General features: G+C 37.6%; 1 protein-coding gene across 1 annotated transcript in view; it reads right to left on the reverse strand.

Annotated features, from left to right (window-relative positions):
• myo3b (myosin IIIB) overlaps positions 1-19,944 on the reverse strand; it is a 76,829-nt gene that overhangs the window by 25,091 nt on the left and 31,794 nt on the right. The window contains exons 21-30 of the mRNA XM_047814581.1: positions 19,820-19,908; positions 19,582-19,711; positions 12,884-12,963; positions 11,314-11,334; positions 9,075-9,152; positions 8,640-8,845; positions 5,215-5,326; positions 4,572-4,734; positions 3,067-3,147; positions 1,376-1,451 (exon numbers count right to left, since the gene is read on the reverse strand). Coding sequence (XP_047670537.1) covers positions 1,376-1,451; positions 3,067-3,147; positions 4,572-4,734; positions 5,215-5,326; positions 8,640-8,845; positions 9,075-9,152; positions 11,314-11,334; positions 12,884-12,963; positions 19,582-19,711; positions 19,820-19,908 — 1,036 coding nt within the window. The remainder of the gene's footprint in view (positions 1-1,375; positions 1,452-3,066; positions 3,148-4,571; positions 4,735-5,214; positions 5,327-8,639; positions 8,846-9,074; positions 9,153-11,313; positions 11,335-12,883; positions 12,964-19,581; positions 19,712-19,819; positions 19,909-19,944) is intronic.

The raw sequence follows: 19,944 nt of genomic DNA on the forward strand, positions 1-19,944 counted from the left end.
AATCATCTAAAAAGAAAATGGGCAGCTGATGTCAAAATAAATCTATATGGATCCTCTCCAGAAATGATTAAACAGAATAGTAAAGTTTCACCACTGAGATTTAGGATGTAAACAAGCGCACTCAAATCCCTGCAGAAAAAACACACACACATGAATTCATGCACGCACACACACGGAGTGAGAGAGAGAGAGAGAGAGAGAGAGAGAGAGAGAGAGAGAGAGAGAGAGAGAGAGAGAGAGAGAGAGAGACTGAGTGCAAAACCGAATATATTTAACGATTTAATGTCATTGTGAATATGAATCCAAATAATTACTTTAAAACTTACAAGGATAAACATGTAACCAGATTGAATATGATTTCTAAAAATAAGGTCCATTTGAAGAAGAGTTATGATAGATGAAAGAAGCAGATGGTGTCCCGATAGTCTCTATACATAGTGGAAATGAACACTCTTTAAAAATAAATAAATAAAAAAAAGTAAACTTAATGTACAAAACATTGTCTATATCATTTGTCATGTTTCCTATTAAAGTCCATTACAACTTTGTGGCAGCTTCCTGATAAAGCTGTGAGAATGATTTCAAAAACATTTTTCTTTTGTCAAAGGTTTCCCCTATGTACAGTATGGAGACTTCTGGCACACTCAGTAAATCCTGTCACTTGTGATCCACAGATTTAGATTTTATTTTATAGGTTGTTGATCTGTCAAAGCTGTAGCTTTCACATTATCAATGACTAAGCAATAGTTCTCCTGTATTATATCGTTCTAATGTCTGTACCTTGATTCAGCTGCTTGTATCCTGAGTTCTATTAAGATGATTATGTGCATCTGTCATTAGAAGATAAAGATTAACTGTCTAATAAAACATATTATGAACAGTAATATGCCTCTTTACTGTAATTCTAATTTATTGTGGTATTTTTATTCTGTGGTATTTATTGTGGTAATTTACATGACAGTTTCTGATGTGGAATTAATTGTAGTTTTCTGTTGGAATATTATTGTTAGCTGTAATTAGAAAAGGAAATGAAATGTTACTGAGTGTGTTTGGGTTTTACAGAGAGCAAGAGAGAGTGAAAATGTAAACAATGAGAGGAACTCCGGTGAGAATCACCATAGACGCTGACCTAACTATCAGCTAGTAAAACAGTGGGAGCACACACACACACACACACACACACACACACACACACACACACACACACACACACACACACACACACACACACACACACACACACACACACACACACACACAAGTTTTTATAACAAAAGACATGCAGGTGTCCACAAACACTGATAGAAGATGTGAACTCTACAGGAAGGAGAAAATACTTCACACAGGGATGTCCAGTAGAAACACACATACGTACCCGGTTGATCGGGAATCAGATGAAGATTGCTGGTGGCTTTGTTTGCACTCTTTTCTGATTCTGTGTCCTCTGTAAGCTGTGACAAATTTCAACACGTGTCATTGAAACATAATGAGTTCTTCATTTTGCTGCCTACTTTGTTTCATAAAAGCAATTTTATGAAATACAAATTCAAGTATCGATAACTCATCCAAACAAACAAACAAACTGGCTTTTACTTGGAAATTCTCCTTGGCATTAAAAACCCACACCCAAAGCATGCATGGATGATCAAATCAAATATCAGTGATTAGTTTAGTACATAATTACTTTATGAATTACAAATTAACTGAGGAGAGAAACAACCCGAAACTGAACACACATGAAAGAGAAGCAGTTGGACTAAAATGCAGAAACATTCATATATTCTGGTTTAAATGGGGTTCAGCAATTAAATTTGAGTGTGCTCCATTTTAAGCTGAGTAAAGTCCAGTGATGAGTAACTGAGCCAACACGCTTGGTATTAAGAGTTTTAAATTCAGACACACACATACAAAGTGTGAGGGAAATAAAGTAAGAGAACATGCAGTTGCACATACCAGGGCTGTGATTAATTTATGTGCTTTGAGTATATAGTGTTCTCATTCATCTCTAAGGTCTTTGCTAAACATGCTAGAGCAGCCCAACTCATGTGAACATGCCAGAGTGGTATAGCAGGGGATTGAAGAGCTTGACTTTAAAAACTCCCAACCCCCCTAAGAAGAAACAACATAAACATACATCAGCATGCCCTCACGCACAATGAGGGACCACATTAACTATACCATGTCAGCTGGCTTTTCTTTTTTTTGTAACAGATAAGTTCATCTGGTCTGTTTAAATGGGCTTTAATGTTGGGCAAATGAAATGATGGGAGAAAGAGAGAGAGAGAGAGAGAGAGAGAGAGAGAGAGAGAGAGAGAGAGAGAGAGAGAGAGAGAGAGAGAGAGAGAGAGAGAGAGAGAGAGAGAACGAGAACAGCCACTGTGCCAAGAAGGAGGTGAGTAGCACTTGAAGAGAGGAAAGCAGAACAATGGCATCTCTCCTCCCTGTCCCTCCCTCTTGCCTGCCTCCCCCAGTACCCTGCTCCCGCCCTCTCCCTCCCTCCACATGTCCTCAAAGGAGTAGTGGAGTGAGGGAGGGGGCACCCCAAGAAGGTTAATATGCCCGCTTTGATCTCTGCCAGGCCACAGTGAGTAAGAATTCATTTACATTTCAGATGAAAAGGTTGACAGTATAAAAAGGCATCTTGTTTCTGGTATGTGAGAGGGCTGTAATAGGCCGGGAATTTGAGAGAGGAAGTGGCAAGGAAACAGAAGGGGATAAACCACCACCTCCTCCCCACTTTCCCCTTCTCCTCTCCTCCACTGCCTACACTGGGAAAGAGATGAAAGAAAAGAAAGGATCTCAACATGCACCACTCCACTGAAACATGGGGACCAAATGCTGAGGCCCAAACTCTCAAACTTTTTCCCTCTGTATCATTATTAATTCATTATCTCCATGGGTTTTATTTGTTGAAAATAAGGGGACTTTCAGAAAATAGCCTAGTTGGAGAATTTTTTTTTTTTAAAGAAAAGTATGAATAGATGCACAATCCACCCACAATTTATCTAAGAACAAGGAGGAGAGCTCTGTGGTGTAGCTGTGGTTGCTCAGAGCTGAGATCATTACCTGACTGAATCTGCACTGCTGCATTCTCCCGATCCTGCTTAATCTGCTTCACATGTTGACGGACTAAATAACCCCTCCATGCTACAGAGAGAGCAAAAGAAAGAAAAACAGACAGTTAGGGAACTTTTCCACCAGACAATATGGTACAGCAAGACTATCCACACTGGAACTGAATATCCGTGTACATTATATGAGTAAAGAATGAGGGAATAAGCAGTCATAAACTAAAGAAGATAACAAAAAAACAAAAACAAAACAAATACAGTGGGTAATTTATTTATTGAGGAAAATCATCCAGTATTACGTATCTGCGAGTGGCAAAAGTATGTTTGCAGTCAGTAACTGGGACGATCCCAGTGCAGCAATAACTAGAGCTGAATGTTTATGGAATGTTTGCACATTGGCTAAGAGGAATATTAACCTGATTATTCCTCAGTACAGAACAGTTTCAACTCTTTCAAGCACCTCCATATTGTGCACTTGTTTATTCTACAATTAGAATAATTAGCAAACAAAAAGTTTTTTTTACCAGGATTTGGTAAATATAGAAAAACAAATATGCAATGTTAAATCTTTTTCGATAAAAAAAAATGATTCTTTCACTAATTTCAACGTTAAATGTACCATGGCAAAGTTTGCAACAGAATTTGTTCACATTGTGTTCAATTTGTTCAGGATCTGGTCACTTAGTAATAAAAAACAAATGACGAAATGTGGAATCACTGATTATATGTCTCTGGTTTCATTGAACAGAATAAGTTGTCATGTAGCAGACCATGATGCAGTTGGATCTAGAAAAGTATTTAAGCAGAAAATTAAAATTTAAAATTTAAATTAGCATTAAAATAAGTAATGTAACACAATCACCATGTGAAATATTTAGCAGTAGCTCAGTGACAAAACAGGAAAAATCAGGCTTCTGTATCAGATCCTCTGCTGCAACCAATTGGATGGTTTTAGATAAATTATTGAAGGAAGCTATAAGGTGAGTGACATTTGGTCAGAAAGGTAAGAATTTACCAAAGAGCTTCACAGATATTTCATTTTATTCACCCTATTTGGTCTGATTAGAGAACCGACAACACGGCTCTTTAAACTAGAATTGAAAACAGAACAATTAAAGATGAATAAACTGAGAAGTATGTGTTTATTCTCCTTGCATGAAATTTGAAACTGATGCCTCATGTGTTCAGGCTCAGCAGGGCTAGAAAAAAGCAATAGTGTGATACATTAACACCAAACAAAGCACATAACCAATAGGATCTATCAATTACTCTTATCATTTAGACCATTGAAAGAAAGGAAATTTTTGTAACTGGAAAAAAGTTATTTGAATAACTCTGATATGATGCAATGTAAGAAAAATGCACAACCAATTGTACACAATCTGACTGATCACTAATCGCAGGTGAAAAACTTGAAAGCACTTTCTCAGTTGGATCTGTTAATCTAAGAAGACAGTAGAAATCCAGGGCTCCCGTGATGCTTCTGTAGCAGTGCTGTACCTGACTGGATGATGATTGCCCCGTGATTGCGTTTCTCTTTCTCCCGGCGGTATCTTCTTGCCCCCAGCCAGCCTTTAGTGTAGGCCTGGATAACCACCACCCGAGCCATCACCTCTCTTAACAACAAATTCAGTTGCTCCACGTGGTAGTACTTCAGAAACACCTGTCTCACACAGACACACACACACACACACACACACACACACACACACACACACACACACACACACACACAAATGAATGCACAAATGAATGCACATAAAATACACATTCATGCGCAGAGGGTACCTTCACCTCTCAAAAAACACACACAATGTTTGCAATCAAGGGGCTTATAGGGGAATAGCACTCTTTGAACTTCTTGTTTTTTCTTTTTTCCAAAGCTGCAGATGCCAACCATCTGGTCAATTAGAGTCATAGATAACAACCCCTCTCTGCTTAGGGATTTAACTCTTCAGAGAGAAAGAGTGAGAAAATGAAAGAGGCTGAGAATGAAAGAAGGAGCAAGAGAATCAAAGAGCCGAGTTTGTTTTGTATGCAATGGATGGGCTGGGAAAACAGCTCTATGTTGTGTAGAACAGGTATTTCATCACGCTGTTGCCCAGCTGATTTAGTCTAGGGTGTAATAGTGAATGATGACTACCTTAGTCCTGCCCAGAACCCAGTTGTCCAGCTTGGCTTTCTGTAAAATAATGACCGCATTTTCCTTACTGCTCTCTGGCATCTGATGTGCCCGGAATGCCAGGTAGTAGTATCTGAGGCGAAGAGAAAATATTATTAATCATGTCATAAGAATTAATGAACATAATTATATAAATATACACATAAATATACACAGAGTAGTCAGATTTACAGAGACAGGAACACACATAGGTTCAGCATTGGCCCAGAAAAATATACACACTAGGTTTAAACTTCTTAGACAAGATCAGTAATCTAAGTTCATAGAAACTGGACAACTGAAGATCAGAAAAAGATGAGGCGAGTGCATCCCATGCAGACCATTCAACATCACCTTTTATTTCTAAAAGACCAGTAATTTTATTTCAGCTCATTACTCTCATCTCAAAAAGATATTTCTGTACTATACAAAAGTTTTAGTAGCAAATTATCTGTTCAAATAAGGGGACGTGGAAGCTCAGTGGTTAAGGTGTTGGACTACTGATCGGAAGTTTGTATCCTTTCACCACCAAGCTGCCATTGTTGGGCATTATAAAAATAGTTGCTCTGGATAAGGGTGTTTGTCAAATGCAATAAATGTAAATGGTTTGGATTTTGACCAAATGGTTTTTAGTTGTTTGTACATAATTTTAAATTTCAATTTCATATTATTTGCAGTTACATGGAAAACAAATCATTTTGCAAAGTGACTTGTGTTATTCCAGGTTCAATATAAAAGATGGCTTGAAGGATAAAAACATTCTCTGCATGAAATATAAAATATTTCAAGTATACATTCAGGTCTGGACTATCATATAGTATATATATTCACTGTCTGCAGCTTATAGGAAAATGGTTCAACTAGTAAGCCCGAAATCTGAACCACTTTAACCCTCGTTTGCTGTATCCACAGTGCTCACTGTTGTTACGCACTTGAAAGCAGCAGTTAGAGCAGAAGGACATCAGGATCATTGTTCACACACATCAAGGCTCATGAAGGGCCAGGTTGATACTGGGTGTTCATCTGCTTTGCAGAGGAAGATAACAACTATTGTGTTTCCAGGAGAAAATATCTCTTTGATACACCAGTTCCCACTGCCTTTCATATTAATTCAAGTTGATACCTGTAATCTCTTTGATGATGGATACAAAGAGGACATTTCCTTTACTTCAGAGAAAGCTTTGGAAAATGTCATACAAATTTAAGCTAGTTTTTAGTGGAGCTACATATCGGGGCACTGGTCCACCACTGCCTTGGATGCAGAATTATGAAATCCACTAAACATGAATGTAATGGTCACAAAGCATAGCAGAGACGTCATGAAAGACACAGTGAGTCCTGGGAAAAACTAAATAACCAGGACAGTCCTCTGATCTGAAAGATAACAAGAAAGAGGAGGCACGCCTGGAGTTTGTTGTGTCCCTTTTGGAGGAGAGCTAAACTGTGCGAGATGCTAATGTAGATGACCTACATGTAAATTTCCATTTTCTGCAGAGGAAAAAAAAGTGAAAGAAGAAATTAGGAGGGAAAGTAAAGAATGTGTTCCACAGCCTATTAAAAGTTTTTTTAATTCAGCATTCTTCAAAAGTAGTCCATCTATGGTAATTAAAGGCATTGATACCACAGCTCTGTTGAAATCTCTAATCAGATGGCTGAGGAATGATCGATTCATATTTATAAAAAAAATAATTATATAATATGGCAAATCAGAAGTTTATTTTAAATACAATTTAAATACAGTTTATTTCAAATACAAGTCACAGGGACTTGGCAGGCACTCGACATAATCGAAGGCTTGTAATACACAATATACATTTAAGTATAATGTATTATAAAAATTAGAAAATTGATAAATTAATAACAACTGATATAGTGAAGTTTTTTTTAAATAAACAAATGAATTAACATCAAAAGATTCAAACTATTGTACAAGTAAATGTGTCAGATACACAATCAATCAGGATGCAGTACATAGTGAAATGCAGAGTGATTGACACCAGGATATAAGCAGTAGTAAAGAGTAATAAAGGTAATAAAATACATAATTAGACATGCATAGATATAAGGAAGCATCCAAGTAAAACATATAGAAATGCAAAGGAATGTAATAAATAAGGAAAGTAATAACACGATGAGGCAGTAACAGTATGAGGAGGGGCAAAGCACTAGTGGTGAAGTGGTGTGCAATGAGCCTAGCGCATAAGACAGTAAAAGTAGGTATAGGAGGTTTGCAGACCGTCTAAAGTACAGCTGCACTAAAGTGGCATGTGCAAAATAAAGAGTCTGGTTATTGGGAGTTCAGGATCATAATGGACTGTGGATAAAAGCTCTTCCTGAGTGTTTTGGTGTGGGCCATGTAACCGCAAAGGAGTGTATCTGACCTCAGCAGGAGTTTATTCAAATGTATTAAATTTATACAGTATAAAAATACATGATTAAAAAAAAAGTCAGACAAGAAGAAGAGTTATAGTATTTATAAACTATCTAGGCATCTCTGTAGATGAACCGAGCCAATGAAGTCCTCAAGAAACACAAGACTCATCATCTCTTCACATATCTGATCTCTTTCATTCATTTATTCCATTGGTGGAGAACTACTCATCAAATCAGTCAGTCAGTCAGTTCAGACTAAAATAGTTTTTATTAATTTTTAAGCTTTGTGTGCTGTGATCTGTACACATTGTGTAAGTGCTCTTCTCTGTTCTGATGGTGATGTGAGGACACAGGAGCATCACAGGCAATTTGAAAGCCGGTATCTGATTACACACTGAATTAATTAGGCTTATATCCATTTTGTTACAAAACAGCTATCATACAACTTGATCAAAGCCTGATATTAAATGTGTGAGAAAAATCACACAAGGTTTTAGACATCTTTAGGCAGACTGATTGCATTTCACATGGAATACGTTTAACTGACTCCTTAGCCAACATTATTTTTGCAGGAAGAATGTCAAAAAGAGGTGGAAAATTATATCACAGGCATTTGATTGGCAGATTTTGGTCTAAAGCTAATTTTTCATCATTTTTGTTTGTTTTTCAGAAAACAAAACTAATTGGTTTTTCCAGACTGTCACAAAGCTATTTCAGTTAAATAAATTCATGTAAAGTCCTGTAAGTAAAACAAACTGCACACATTTATCTGAAAATGCACAGCTGGACTTGCCAATAAACAAGATACCAGAAATTCTTTTCTTTACATCCGTTTCCTTTCTGTCCTCATTTAGTAGCTAGTTCCTCTGAATCTTCTCATCCTTCGCTCAGGGAGTACAGAGTTTTCCCATTAATAACTACACGTTAGTGAATCTGTCCCACTTATTCTGCCTAATTAACAAGCCATGTTTTGTGTGATAGGGCTTGTTGTACAAGAGCTCCTGAGTGACTGCTACAGCGGCTCTGAGACCTACCTGTTAACAAAGTCATCAAAGGTGATGCGATGAGAGAAGCCCTGGCGTCGGATGTCGACGGTCTCCAGGATGCCTGTGTACCGTAGCTGCACCATCACACGCTCTTGACAGAAGCGCAGAGCCTGGCGATCATCATTGGGTTTAATGCAGCGCACAAAGTGAGGCGTTCCCATTACCATTTTTGACAGCAGATCCATCAGAGAATACTAGAGAACAAACACATACATACATTACACAGTAGGAATGACTATTAAACATTGTCTATGAAACAAATAGCAAAAGTATTCCATATGAAATCCATTACTACAAAGTAATCATTATAAATTCAATTTAAGATATTATTAAATTATGTCAGTGTAATTCATTTCTCTTTCAGTCTTATAGTTCTTAGACACCAATATGGGAGACCAAATGATGACTGATGTGGACACGCACACGGAAGTATGATGCTACAGTCTGTCTTCTCATGTTGGTGGTCTCCTCTGGGTGTCTCATCATTTCCATAGTGTCCACCTTTAACAACACAAAGTTCAGCTTTAGTCCACATGTTGAGTCTGGAGCCTATCCCAGGGGACAGAGTACAATCCTACACACTGCATCATTTAGTGACGCCAATCAACAAGACTACCTTGAGATAAAAAAAAACAAAAAACAAAAAAAAACACATGGAGGCAGGAATTGAACCCTCAACCCTGAATATGGAAAAGAAATGTACTAGCCACCAAACCACAATGTCCCCCTATAGTAAATCTGTTAGTTGCTAAAAGTTGAATAAATTAGTACTAACAGGAACACAAACAAACAAACAAACAAACAAACAAACAAACAAAACAATTGCACAACTGGAAACAATTATTGAGACTGATTAATTGCATGAGAATGGGAACAACATGTTTCACAAAGTCCGCACAGGTTCAGTTTTAGTATTTTGTATATTAATGTGTTTAACACATGGCTAATTCTTTCTCCGCTTCGAAACTGTAAATGCATGATTATGGCGCAATATGATCCAATAAAACAATAATGTCAACTTCATCAACTGTGGTTTGGAGGAAAATAAACACTTAAAACCAACATCCTGAGGGCCGGAGTAATGAGAGCATACTGGGGACACAAGAACTTCAGGGTCCTTTTTTATAATGAACCCTATCATCTCAAACCATCATCCATTTTTCAACAGTGTTTTAACAAGAACACAATATGATCTTCTTAACAGCTATCTCCTCTCCTGGACTCATCAAATTTAACGATGTGATAAATATTTTATGGAACATCTATGCAGCAAAGTGCATATCTTAATACTTCATTTCATCTGAGAAAAGGAGAAAGGTATGCACAGAATTTTATTTCACTGGCCCTACATTCTGTAATTGGAGGTTTTGACAGTTGACTTTGCCCAATATGTTTCTGAGAGAGACAGGGGAATGAGAGGGTCCTGTGTGGCTGCTTTAACAAGATCTCCATCTCTCTACATCTGTCCCACTTTTGGCATTGCTTGTAACTTGCTGAAGTTTCATATCAGCCATTATAGTGGTTTGTAAAATTACTACAGTATTCATTAAGCACTTTTTTAATTTATCATAAAGTAAACCCTAGGGAATTTTTATTATTTGACATCTAAGGAATAAAATAATTTGTCCATGGAACATATCCAGGAAGTGTCTGAAAAGTGAAATTGAAAGTGACATATGGCTAAGTACGTTGACCCATACTGAGAATTTGTTCTCTTCATTTGACCCATTCAAAGTGAACACACACACCATGAACACACACACACCATGAACACACACCCGGAGCAGTGGGCAGCCATTTATGCTGCGGTGCCCGGGGAGCAGTTGGGGGGTTCAGTGCCTTGCTCAAGGGCACCTCAGTCGTGCCCAGCCCGAGACTCGAACCCACAACCTTAGGATTACAAGTCAGACTCTCTAACCATTAGGCCACAACTTGCTCTGTATCTCCTTTAACAACACATCCCAATGTTATTCTTGTTATGCCCCAGCAATTTGACAAAAGTGTATAATTTTTACAATAACATGTCATACCATTTAACCATTTTACTTACACTATGTACAATTCTATAATTTACTTACAATTTACACTATAGCTTCAAACGTTTTTTTCCTTTCACTTGAACAATATAAGAAAACACACAGCGTGTCATGTTACAGAGGAACATGGAAGCATCTCTGTCTGGAAGAACGCTGTGCTGAACTCTTTCCTGTGCTAGAATACTTACTGACTGTTAATACTTGAGACTCTTACCATGATCTTTATATAAATGTCTCCCTAGAGAAAAAATCATTTAATATCATGATTTTTTTATTTTGTTTATTTACTCTCGGTTAATAAGCTGCTACTATAGAAATAAAAATGAATTTGTATTGAGCACATTAATGCAAATGGATCACTGGAAATTATTCAGTTCTGTAACAGAAAATTACTCATCACCAGCTTAGAAATTTTGAGCAATTCAAGAATCTTATTTAAAGGTGCATGTAAGGAAAATATACTGTGTTGAGCCCCTTGGTTATTATTTCAATTCATTAACTCAATTTAAATGAATGCCATAGATCTAAATCTGCAACTTTAGTTTATGATTAAAGTAAAGAAACCAGAGAAAGCAACACCCACTTATGTTAAATTCAGAAAGGTTTGAAAAGTGAAAGAATCTTACCTTTTTCCAAAATCTAGGAGACTGGAAGTAGAGAGGGTCATTTGGAAACAGAGAAATAGAAAGAAGAGATAGATGAAAAGTTAAAGTATTCATACACACATACCAGATACTGGGGGTTGAAATTGTGATTTTAACATTAAGAAGATATCAGGTGAAAATTGAAGCCTGCTGTCTTAATACCTTTCCATGCCGACTCATCAGTCGGCACTTTAAAGCTATGAATACATCTGTAGAGAAGCAGATTGAGACCGACTTCTAGCACACGCTAACAGTCACTAATCCTAAAAGTCTGTTACACCAGATACAAAAGTATTGTTTGGAAAAAGAGAATGAATATACTTTGAATCCACCCGTTATTTCTTGCTTGAAATAAACGGTTAAGTAATAAAAACAAATACAAATAAATGAATCTGTTCATTCTGATTCTAGTGCTTTCTGATGCCATTAATATGCTTCCTGACTGTGAATACAAACATAGTAGGCAGCATTTTTTTCACCAAGTTAGAAGAATGTGTAAACTTAAAATACAGTAGGTATCATACAAGAAGTACTGTAGATCATTTCAATACAACGTTACAACACATGGAAAATGTCATTAATCATGCTTATGCTACATTACCATGGAATTTCCACATCTAATTAGTCAGATGATGTTGTTTATTTTTATCAATTCAATTCAACACTGAACATGGTTACATAGAAGCTTTACAGAAATATATATTCAGGATATGAGGGAAAACCTTGAGAGGAACCAGACTGAAACAGGATCCCATCCTCACCTGTGTGATACTGGATTGTATGACCAGAAACAATTCCCTTCTACAACTGTGTACACAATTATGTAACCAGGATGTATTATGTAAATATTAATTCTCTGTGGTGATTTTTAGCCCAATAATAAATACACAAGTTCAAAAAACATGTAAAAAATGTTTTGTTCTTTTCAACTCAACTCAAGCTTAATAGTCATTCCTTCACCTACACAGTATACAAAAGAACAAAATGCCGTTACCACTGACTTAAGTGCACAGGTAGACACAACAAATAACCAACAACAGTAAACAGAAATTAACAGTAAACATTTAGACATCACAGAACTACAGTGTGTTTAATTACAAGGTAGGTGTGAAATATGAGGTCAAAGTGTAATTGTAGGTCAAAGTACAACTGCACAATCAGAGGTGACTGTGTGCAAATGTGTGTAATAGTAAGAGTTAAAGTCCCTGAGTGCAGATGTCTGAAGGTATGGTTCATGAACAATGTGCATTTTAGTGCACAGTAAAACTTTCCCATGCTTAAGGAAAACATGTTCAGTGTTCAGGACAGGGAACGTTCAGTTTACCAGCTAAGCTGCATTTTGTTACAACTTCAGCTTCTGTTTAGAGGGAACTGATGGACTTTTACCTCAATATTTAATTAGGCAGAAACAGACATACAGATAACATTTAAAGTAATAATATCAGTAAATCACTTCAAGCCGATTCTGGCGAGTTATCTGTATCACATGATTCTATCATGAATTATTTTCACGTAACAGGATGAAAGGTGTATGTGCCATGCTTATAGGTACCTTGTTACGTCCTGCGTGGAGCTGAGGAGGTAGAGATCGGGACGCTGCAGTGACTCTGGCTCTGGATGTGGCCAAGTTACCTGGAAAAAAAAAACCTGCCATGTTACAGACCTGAGTATGGACGTTTTATAGCAACACAAAGCAGCTCTTTTACACATATACAGAGAGATGAATGCTAAAATTCAGTTTAATTCACAACTTAAAATATCTCTCTATTCTGTTGGGGTGTAAATGCCATTAAAGGGCTCTGTATAGAGGGCAGAATATTCAGATCTGTTTTCACATTTGTATTTAAACCAGAAGTGTTCATGATCTATACCAGAGTTTTATTTCCATAGCAAATCTGGAAACTACTCAAAAAAAAAAAAAAAAAAAAAAAAAGCAAAGCTACTAGAAATCATTGTTACCTTTCTTCAGCCTCTGAACCAGATGCCCTTTGGACACTGGACTCTTTTAAAAGAGACTCTTTCCCAACTCAAATTAATGTTGACTGCAAAAGATTTTTGGGTTTGTTTCGTTCCGGAAAGATTAGAAAAGTTGATGAATGGACATATGATTTAAACCTTCTATAAAGATGGAGTGAAGTTCTTCTGTAAGTCTTGTGCAGTGTTTGAGCTGTAGGTGGGATGGGAAATTTGATTAAAACACCCCCCTCCCAACAAGCTTCCACAAGCTGCAATCAAGTAAATACTTTGTCCTTATAAGTTTTTTCCTTTGTCCTTTGGGATCCAACCAGATGAAAAGCTTTTGGAAGGCTTAAAAATAAATATGAAATATACTAGAGTAAATATAATAATAAACAAATATGTATTTACAGAATGCATTATCTGTTCAATCTAAATTCTGTATTTACATTATGTTACTTCTTTACAATACAGTATGCAATGATTTACATGGACATTTACACACAGAGCTACACTGATAAGTAAACCTTCTAAAATAGTAGAGCAGAAAATCATTTAGAAATGAAACACAACAGTACAAGAAACTTCACAGCAAAGGGTCCTGATCTTTTCTCTTCCTCTATCACAGGCTTGCGTGCACGTACATGCAAACACCACACACACACACGCACACACACACGGACACACACACGCACACACACACGCACACGCACGCACGCACACACACACAGACACACACACGCACACACACACACACACACACACGGACACAAACACGCACACACACACACACACACACACACACACACACACACACGCACGCACACATGCACGCACACGCGCACACACACGCACACGCACGCACGCGCACACGCACACACGCACACACACACTGTTCTACAGGATATGCAGTCCCACTGTAGCACATGCATAGCAGTCTGTGTGTTTCAAAACTTTCTGCACAAGATGTCCAAATGTTTTCTCTGGCTGAGTCTTCAGAGGCTAAACTCTGATTAATGGTACTGAAAGCAGCCTTTGAAGCAGGATTGGTGACATCAAAGTGCTAATCCATGGGTGGCAGGAGTTTTATAATGAGTGGGAAGCATTTTAACACATTTCAAAGGCTCGACTGCATGAATAAACAATAGCAGCACAGATGTGCCACACACCTTTAGAAAAATACCCACCGCAGAAACGGAAAGCAGCATTAACGCAGTCGAATATGTGTGTGTATGCATACGAGTGAGTGTGTGTGCGCATGTGAATGCAGAGGAATCTGATGCTCTAAAACTACTAGTTTGCTGTGTTTTCCAGCTTTGGCTCAGCAGATATAATTTAAACAAGGAGTTTTGTTAAAATACAGATTTCGCTTTTATAATGGAGAACTCTCACTAACATCATGGTATTTCTGTGATCATTCTACACCAAAGCACCATTTTTGTGCGATTTAGCCAAGAATAAGTTTAAATACAGTAGCACTGTGACCACCTGCACTTATTTGACCTGCTAAGTACATGTAGAGTTCTATAAGCACTGACGCTGCCTAGAACAACATCTTCCCTCTAATAGAATTAAATGAAGATTTCACTCCCCATCTCTACTGTATAACAACATCTCTCTCTCCTTTGATGTTTATCAATACATCTCTCCACCTCCTGCTTTCTGTCAACAGATGAGCAGCCCATTATTGTCATGAATCGGTAAGACTGGGAGAGGAATGCAATGTTGTCAATGCACTAACATAACATGTTTATCTAAAATTAAGGTCATGTACTATATATATATTGTTACAGTGATATTATATTGAATAGACAATCATTTATTCCTATGCCTGTATACTAGAGATTGGCTTTTTGCGATGTTGCTTTACGCTTTGCTGCAATTTCACTGAAACAGCTAGAATATAATTCTCAAGACAGTTCAATACAGTCCTGTGTCCGATTTCTCTAAAAGTTAAACAGCAAACCAGATCTGTGTGTGCATGTATGTTGTTTTCTTGCACTAGGTCCATCTGTCTGTTAAGGCATAGTTCTGTGAAAGAAGATGACACCCATCATTTCTACTTCATGTGTGATGCTTCTGGCAAATGCTGACAACACAAAGAAAGTGAAAGAGAGAGAGAGAGAGAGAGAGAGAGAGAGAGAGAGAGAGAGAGAGAGAGAGAGAGAGAGAGAGAGAGAGAGAGAGAGAGAGAGAGAGAGAGGGGAAGGAAAAAAAACCCTTCCCTGGCATCTGTGCATTCACTTTGAAAATTAAGCCCAGCAAGATTCCTATAGAAAAAAAAATCTCAAGCTGGCACTTGTATTGAGTTTCTATTGACAAGAATAGTCAATGTGCCCTGGATTAAAAAGCAATCCCTCGTTCAATATGACACCTCTCTGCTCGCTTTCATCAGAGGCTGTGTGTGCCTTGTACTTCAGAAGGCCAGACTCGGGCTGTCGACACAGGGGACAATCAAAGTTGTCAGACAGCAGCCGTTACAAGCTGACTTCTGCTGAGGAGAGCTGCTAGATATCACTCTCTTCTCACTCGCTCGAGCATGCTTTCTCTCATACATTGACTTGTGGCCTCGATCGCTCTCAAGCCCCTTCATCATTTTTAAATAAATATGAACTATTCTTAAAAATCAAGTCAGCAACCAGGCAAATGAGATTGTTCCACTGCCTCCTCTCCTCGTCAGTGTCCCGTGCTCCGAGGCCAGAGGCATGTTGAACAGCATGTTTCACTGTAAGAAAGCATCCATCAGAGAAGCCAGCGCACGCTGTAATGGGCTTTGGATGCTTGACACAGCCTTGCTTTATCAAGAGATGCTCTGACAGCTGACAAAAGTGTGACTGCTTTCTCCATATCGCAGCAGAAATGCAGCAAAAGAATTTGCAGAGCTAGAGGTTAAATGTTTACTTAGCATCAAGGTTGTTAAGGTTATCTTCCCTGAATGATGTAAGTAAAGTGAACATCTGAAGCCATTTATTTAGATTAGGGTAAATTTAGCTCACTGTGTAGTCAACAGCTGAGCAAATTCAGACTTTTGCCCAACACATTTTGAAAGTTTTGGGGAATATGATATGAGAGTATACACTTAGAACAACCTATATGTTAATCTAGTCATAAGATATAAAAAATATGCCATATTATATCAGTACCTGTAGTTTGAGTCTTGAACTTATTCCTTACAACATGTCTTGAATGTGCTTGGACTCAGCAAGGATTTCAGCATTTAACGTTCAAACTTTGACTTATTTTTTACTCTTTGCATTCTCTGGCATATAAATGTGCTTCTATGGACTACTATGATTTAATTCAATTATGATTCCTCTCAATCAAGTAAATTATTCGGGGTGGCTACATTCACAGAAAAGTCTATGAAGGACTTTATTTTGACTTGACTTAAGAAGAAACTTAATGACTTTAAACCTGACTTTGGATGTGTTGATGTTGTGATGCAACTCAAATAAACTAAACTACACCTAAGGGTGATTCGACAGAGATACTGGCTCATGATGTGGTGGTTTTTAAAGCAAATGAGATTTTGCTGCATAGATTTTTGCTCCACATGGACATGTAAAGATCTAACTCCAGATGATGATTATTTCTGATTGTGAGAATTCGGTATCCTTACACAACACAAACACTATTCCCTCCAACAGCCTTTACATTTTTGTTCGAATGTACAAATGTAAATGTATGCTGAGGCCCTACTTTAGAATATATACATACAGTATGACCCACAGGCTGGGAGAGCAAATCTCACGGAGCGTCTTAGAACAGGGCCAACCCAAACACACCGATCTGCCTGATCCACGGATGTGCTCAGGCTTCAGGGGAATTTGTTCATGCAAATATAATTCATTTCCTGTGACAAACCCATGCCACATGGACAGGCCCCAGCCCCAAAGATGAGCTCTGAAGGAGAGGATGAACCAAAGCTTAGTTTCATTTCTAAACATGGTCAAGCTTTACTTGTGTTTATGGCTATAACACAATGTATGGACTAGTTATAAGATTGTGTATGTTGTGTAAGACTTTCTAGCAAAAAGATTTATAGCACTTCTTCCATGAAGTTCCACCATATACTGTACTTCAGCTAACTTTTTTTCAGCAAGCCACGAAGGAACAAAAAGTATTCTGAAGCAAATAGTAAGCTCAGTATGCCCCAGCTTACATTAGATGGAAGACAACATATCAATATAAATAAGTGTTTAATTAAGGCAAGAATATTCTATTTAGTAGTCGAGATGTTAAAGCAAATAGGAGCTCATCTTTAATATTAACTTGACATCTGTATAGGTCAGAGATATCTTATATGCTTTATCAATATTGTATCTCCATCCAAATCTCATCCCAGCGCCAAAGATCTATCTGTCGATCCTAGACTATTAATTACAGAAAGTAAAATTTATATTTTATTTGTTTATTTGAGTATTATTTTGGCATATGTGTACTTTGAGTGTAATAGAAAATGAATACTCAAGTGTGCATTTAAAATAATTTTACAACTTTTATTTAGACCTTCAAAAGTACTTTTCTTACTTCTCTTATGCAGCTAATGATCCTACTATAAAGTTTAGCATTCAAAGATTTCAATTCACATCGATCTACTGTAGTACAATGATGCCAGACAACTTCTCTGATGCTACACATTTAACCTAGTTCTGAATCTACATTATCTAGATCATCTCTGAATGTGCATGAAAGACAGCACACCCACACACACACACACACACACACACACGCACACCCCCCCCCCCCCACACACACACCTTAATTTTAACAGAAAATGAATGCTGACATATTTCACAGTCTTGCAGAGAATCTGTCAGCCAGGCTTCCCCCTAGTGGTGATAAGCAGACTACAAGAGGAAGCCTGTCAGTAAAGCAAACACCACCAGGCACAAAATGATTTTTATCAGATCTTGCAGATAGCTGCAATTTCACAGATAGGAGATGAGGAGAAAGCTACAAAATTGGGTAGAAATATATGCAAATTAAATTCTTCTCATATTTTGGCCTGAAGATCAAAAATGTTAATTTTGCTGATATTTGTGACAAGATGCTGTTTCTAATGGTTTGTATGAGGATGAAAAGTCAGCCAGCTATGATGTGCAAAGATAAGTATGAGTGGACAGCTGCATACATAGTGTAAGGGACGGTATTGACTAACAACTGTTAGAACGCCCTCTTGTTTATACATCTATTATCAATCACAAACAGGAGTGAGCTATTCTTATCAATGCATGTGCCCCTGCCCCCCACAACCCACCACACACACACACATACACACACATACACACAGGGTTGAGAGGGACTTTCTTTTTATTCTATCCATTAAGAGCAGAAAAACAACTGCTTTCTTACAGCTTTCAATTCTGCTTAGACAAATCACACTCAAGGATACTGAAAGAAGATGGGAGGCAAATAATGGCTTATCTACAGAGGAGAGTGAAATACATAATTAAACGCTCTGCTTCATTCTTCTTCACTAAATCTAGTAGATGGGGCCTTTAAGCTTACCTAGTAGCAGACGTTTTTTTAAGCATGTCGCTGGCAGCACATTGATAAAGAAAAGAGGAGATGCACATGCTTTATAAGAGCTTTAAAAAGTGGCATCTCATCTGCTCGCTGTTTGAAAACCTTATCGCTGGAACACCCCAAATCATGAGACAGAACAAAACAGCAGGGAAGCAAAGACGAATACTTAGTGAATATGAAAAAATCCTTCTTTCATTCTATCTTACTATTTTTCCAGCCAATGATCAGCCACATGGGAGATAAAGAAGAAACAGATTTCTATTTAAGTAGAATCAACAGAGAAAGACAGAGAAGGAGGAAAAAGAGGAATAGACAAGGTGCTATGATGAAAAATCTCTTCTAAACCATCAACAATATAGTTGTGTGACATGTCAATAGTATTGCACTCGGACTGACCTTTACCACAAGTAAAGCAACATACGATCAAAGTGCGAGTAATGACACAATGCAAATAGTCACATAAACAAGCAAACAATCCTCCTCAAACATGTTTGACCTCTTCTGAGTTTTCCCTCAGATTGACCCCTAAGGGGTAACAGAGAAGTGTGAGAATGACACAGTGTTACCATGGCTGTGGTGATTATATCAACACTATTCTAAGTGGATCCCATACTACATGGTGGAGTTAACGATCCATAGACATTCATCACTTGAATGTTATTTGACACCCATTTAAATAATGTCAGTAAGGTATGTGTCAGAAGTCTCAGCTTGACAACCTGACTTACCATTTAACTAGTTGTGTGTGCCAGTTGTGAAACATACCAGTTTTAGTAAGAGGATTGGAGAACAGCTGCTGAAGCAATTTGTTCTCAGACATTCTCAAAACAACCATGATGTCTGCAGGCAGAGTATCTCGGTTCTTCTCCAGAAAACCATTCACACTGTACAACACCTTCAAGAACACAACATCCAGATATTAGGATACATCCTGATCTGAGAAAAATGCTGATCAGAGAAAATGAAGTGGATTTGCACTTAATAATAGAGATTCTTTCTTTACCTTTCCAGCATAGTGCTGAATTCCAAAGCACAACTCAACACGCTTTGGTCTCCAGAAGTACTTGTAGCGTAGGTTGTCTTCAAATTTATCTTGAGATAAAAGGAGATCGTGAGAACTAAATAAAT

This window comes from Tachysurus fulvidraco, chromosome 6 (genome assembly GCF_022655615.1).
Source record: "Tachysurus fulvidraco isolate hzauxx_2018 chromosome 6, HZAU_PFXX_2.0, whole genome shotgun sequence".
Classification (NCBI taxonomy): domain Eukaryota; kingdom Metazoa; phylum Chordata; class Actinopteri; order Siluriformes; family Bagridae; genus Tachysurus; species Tachysurus fulvidraco.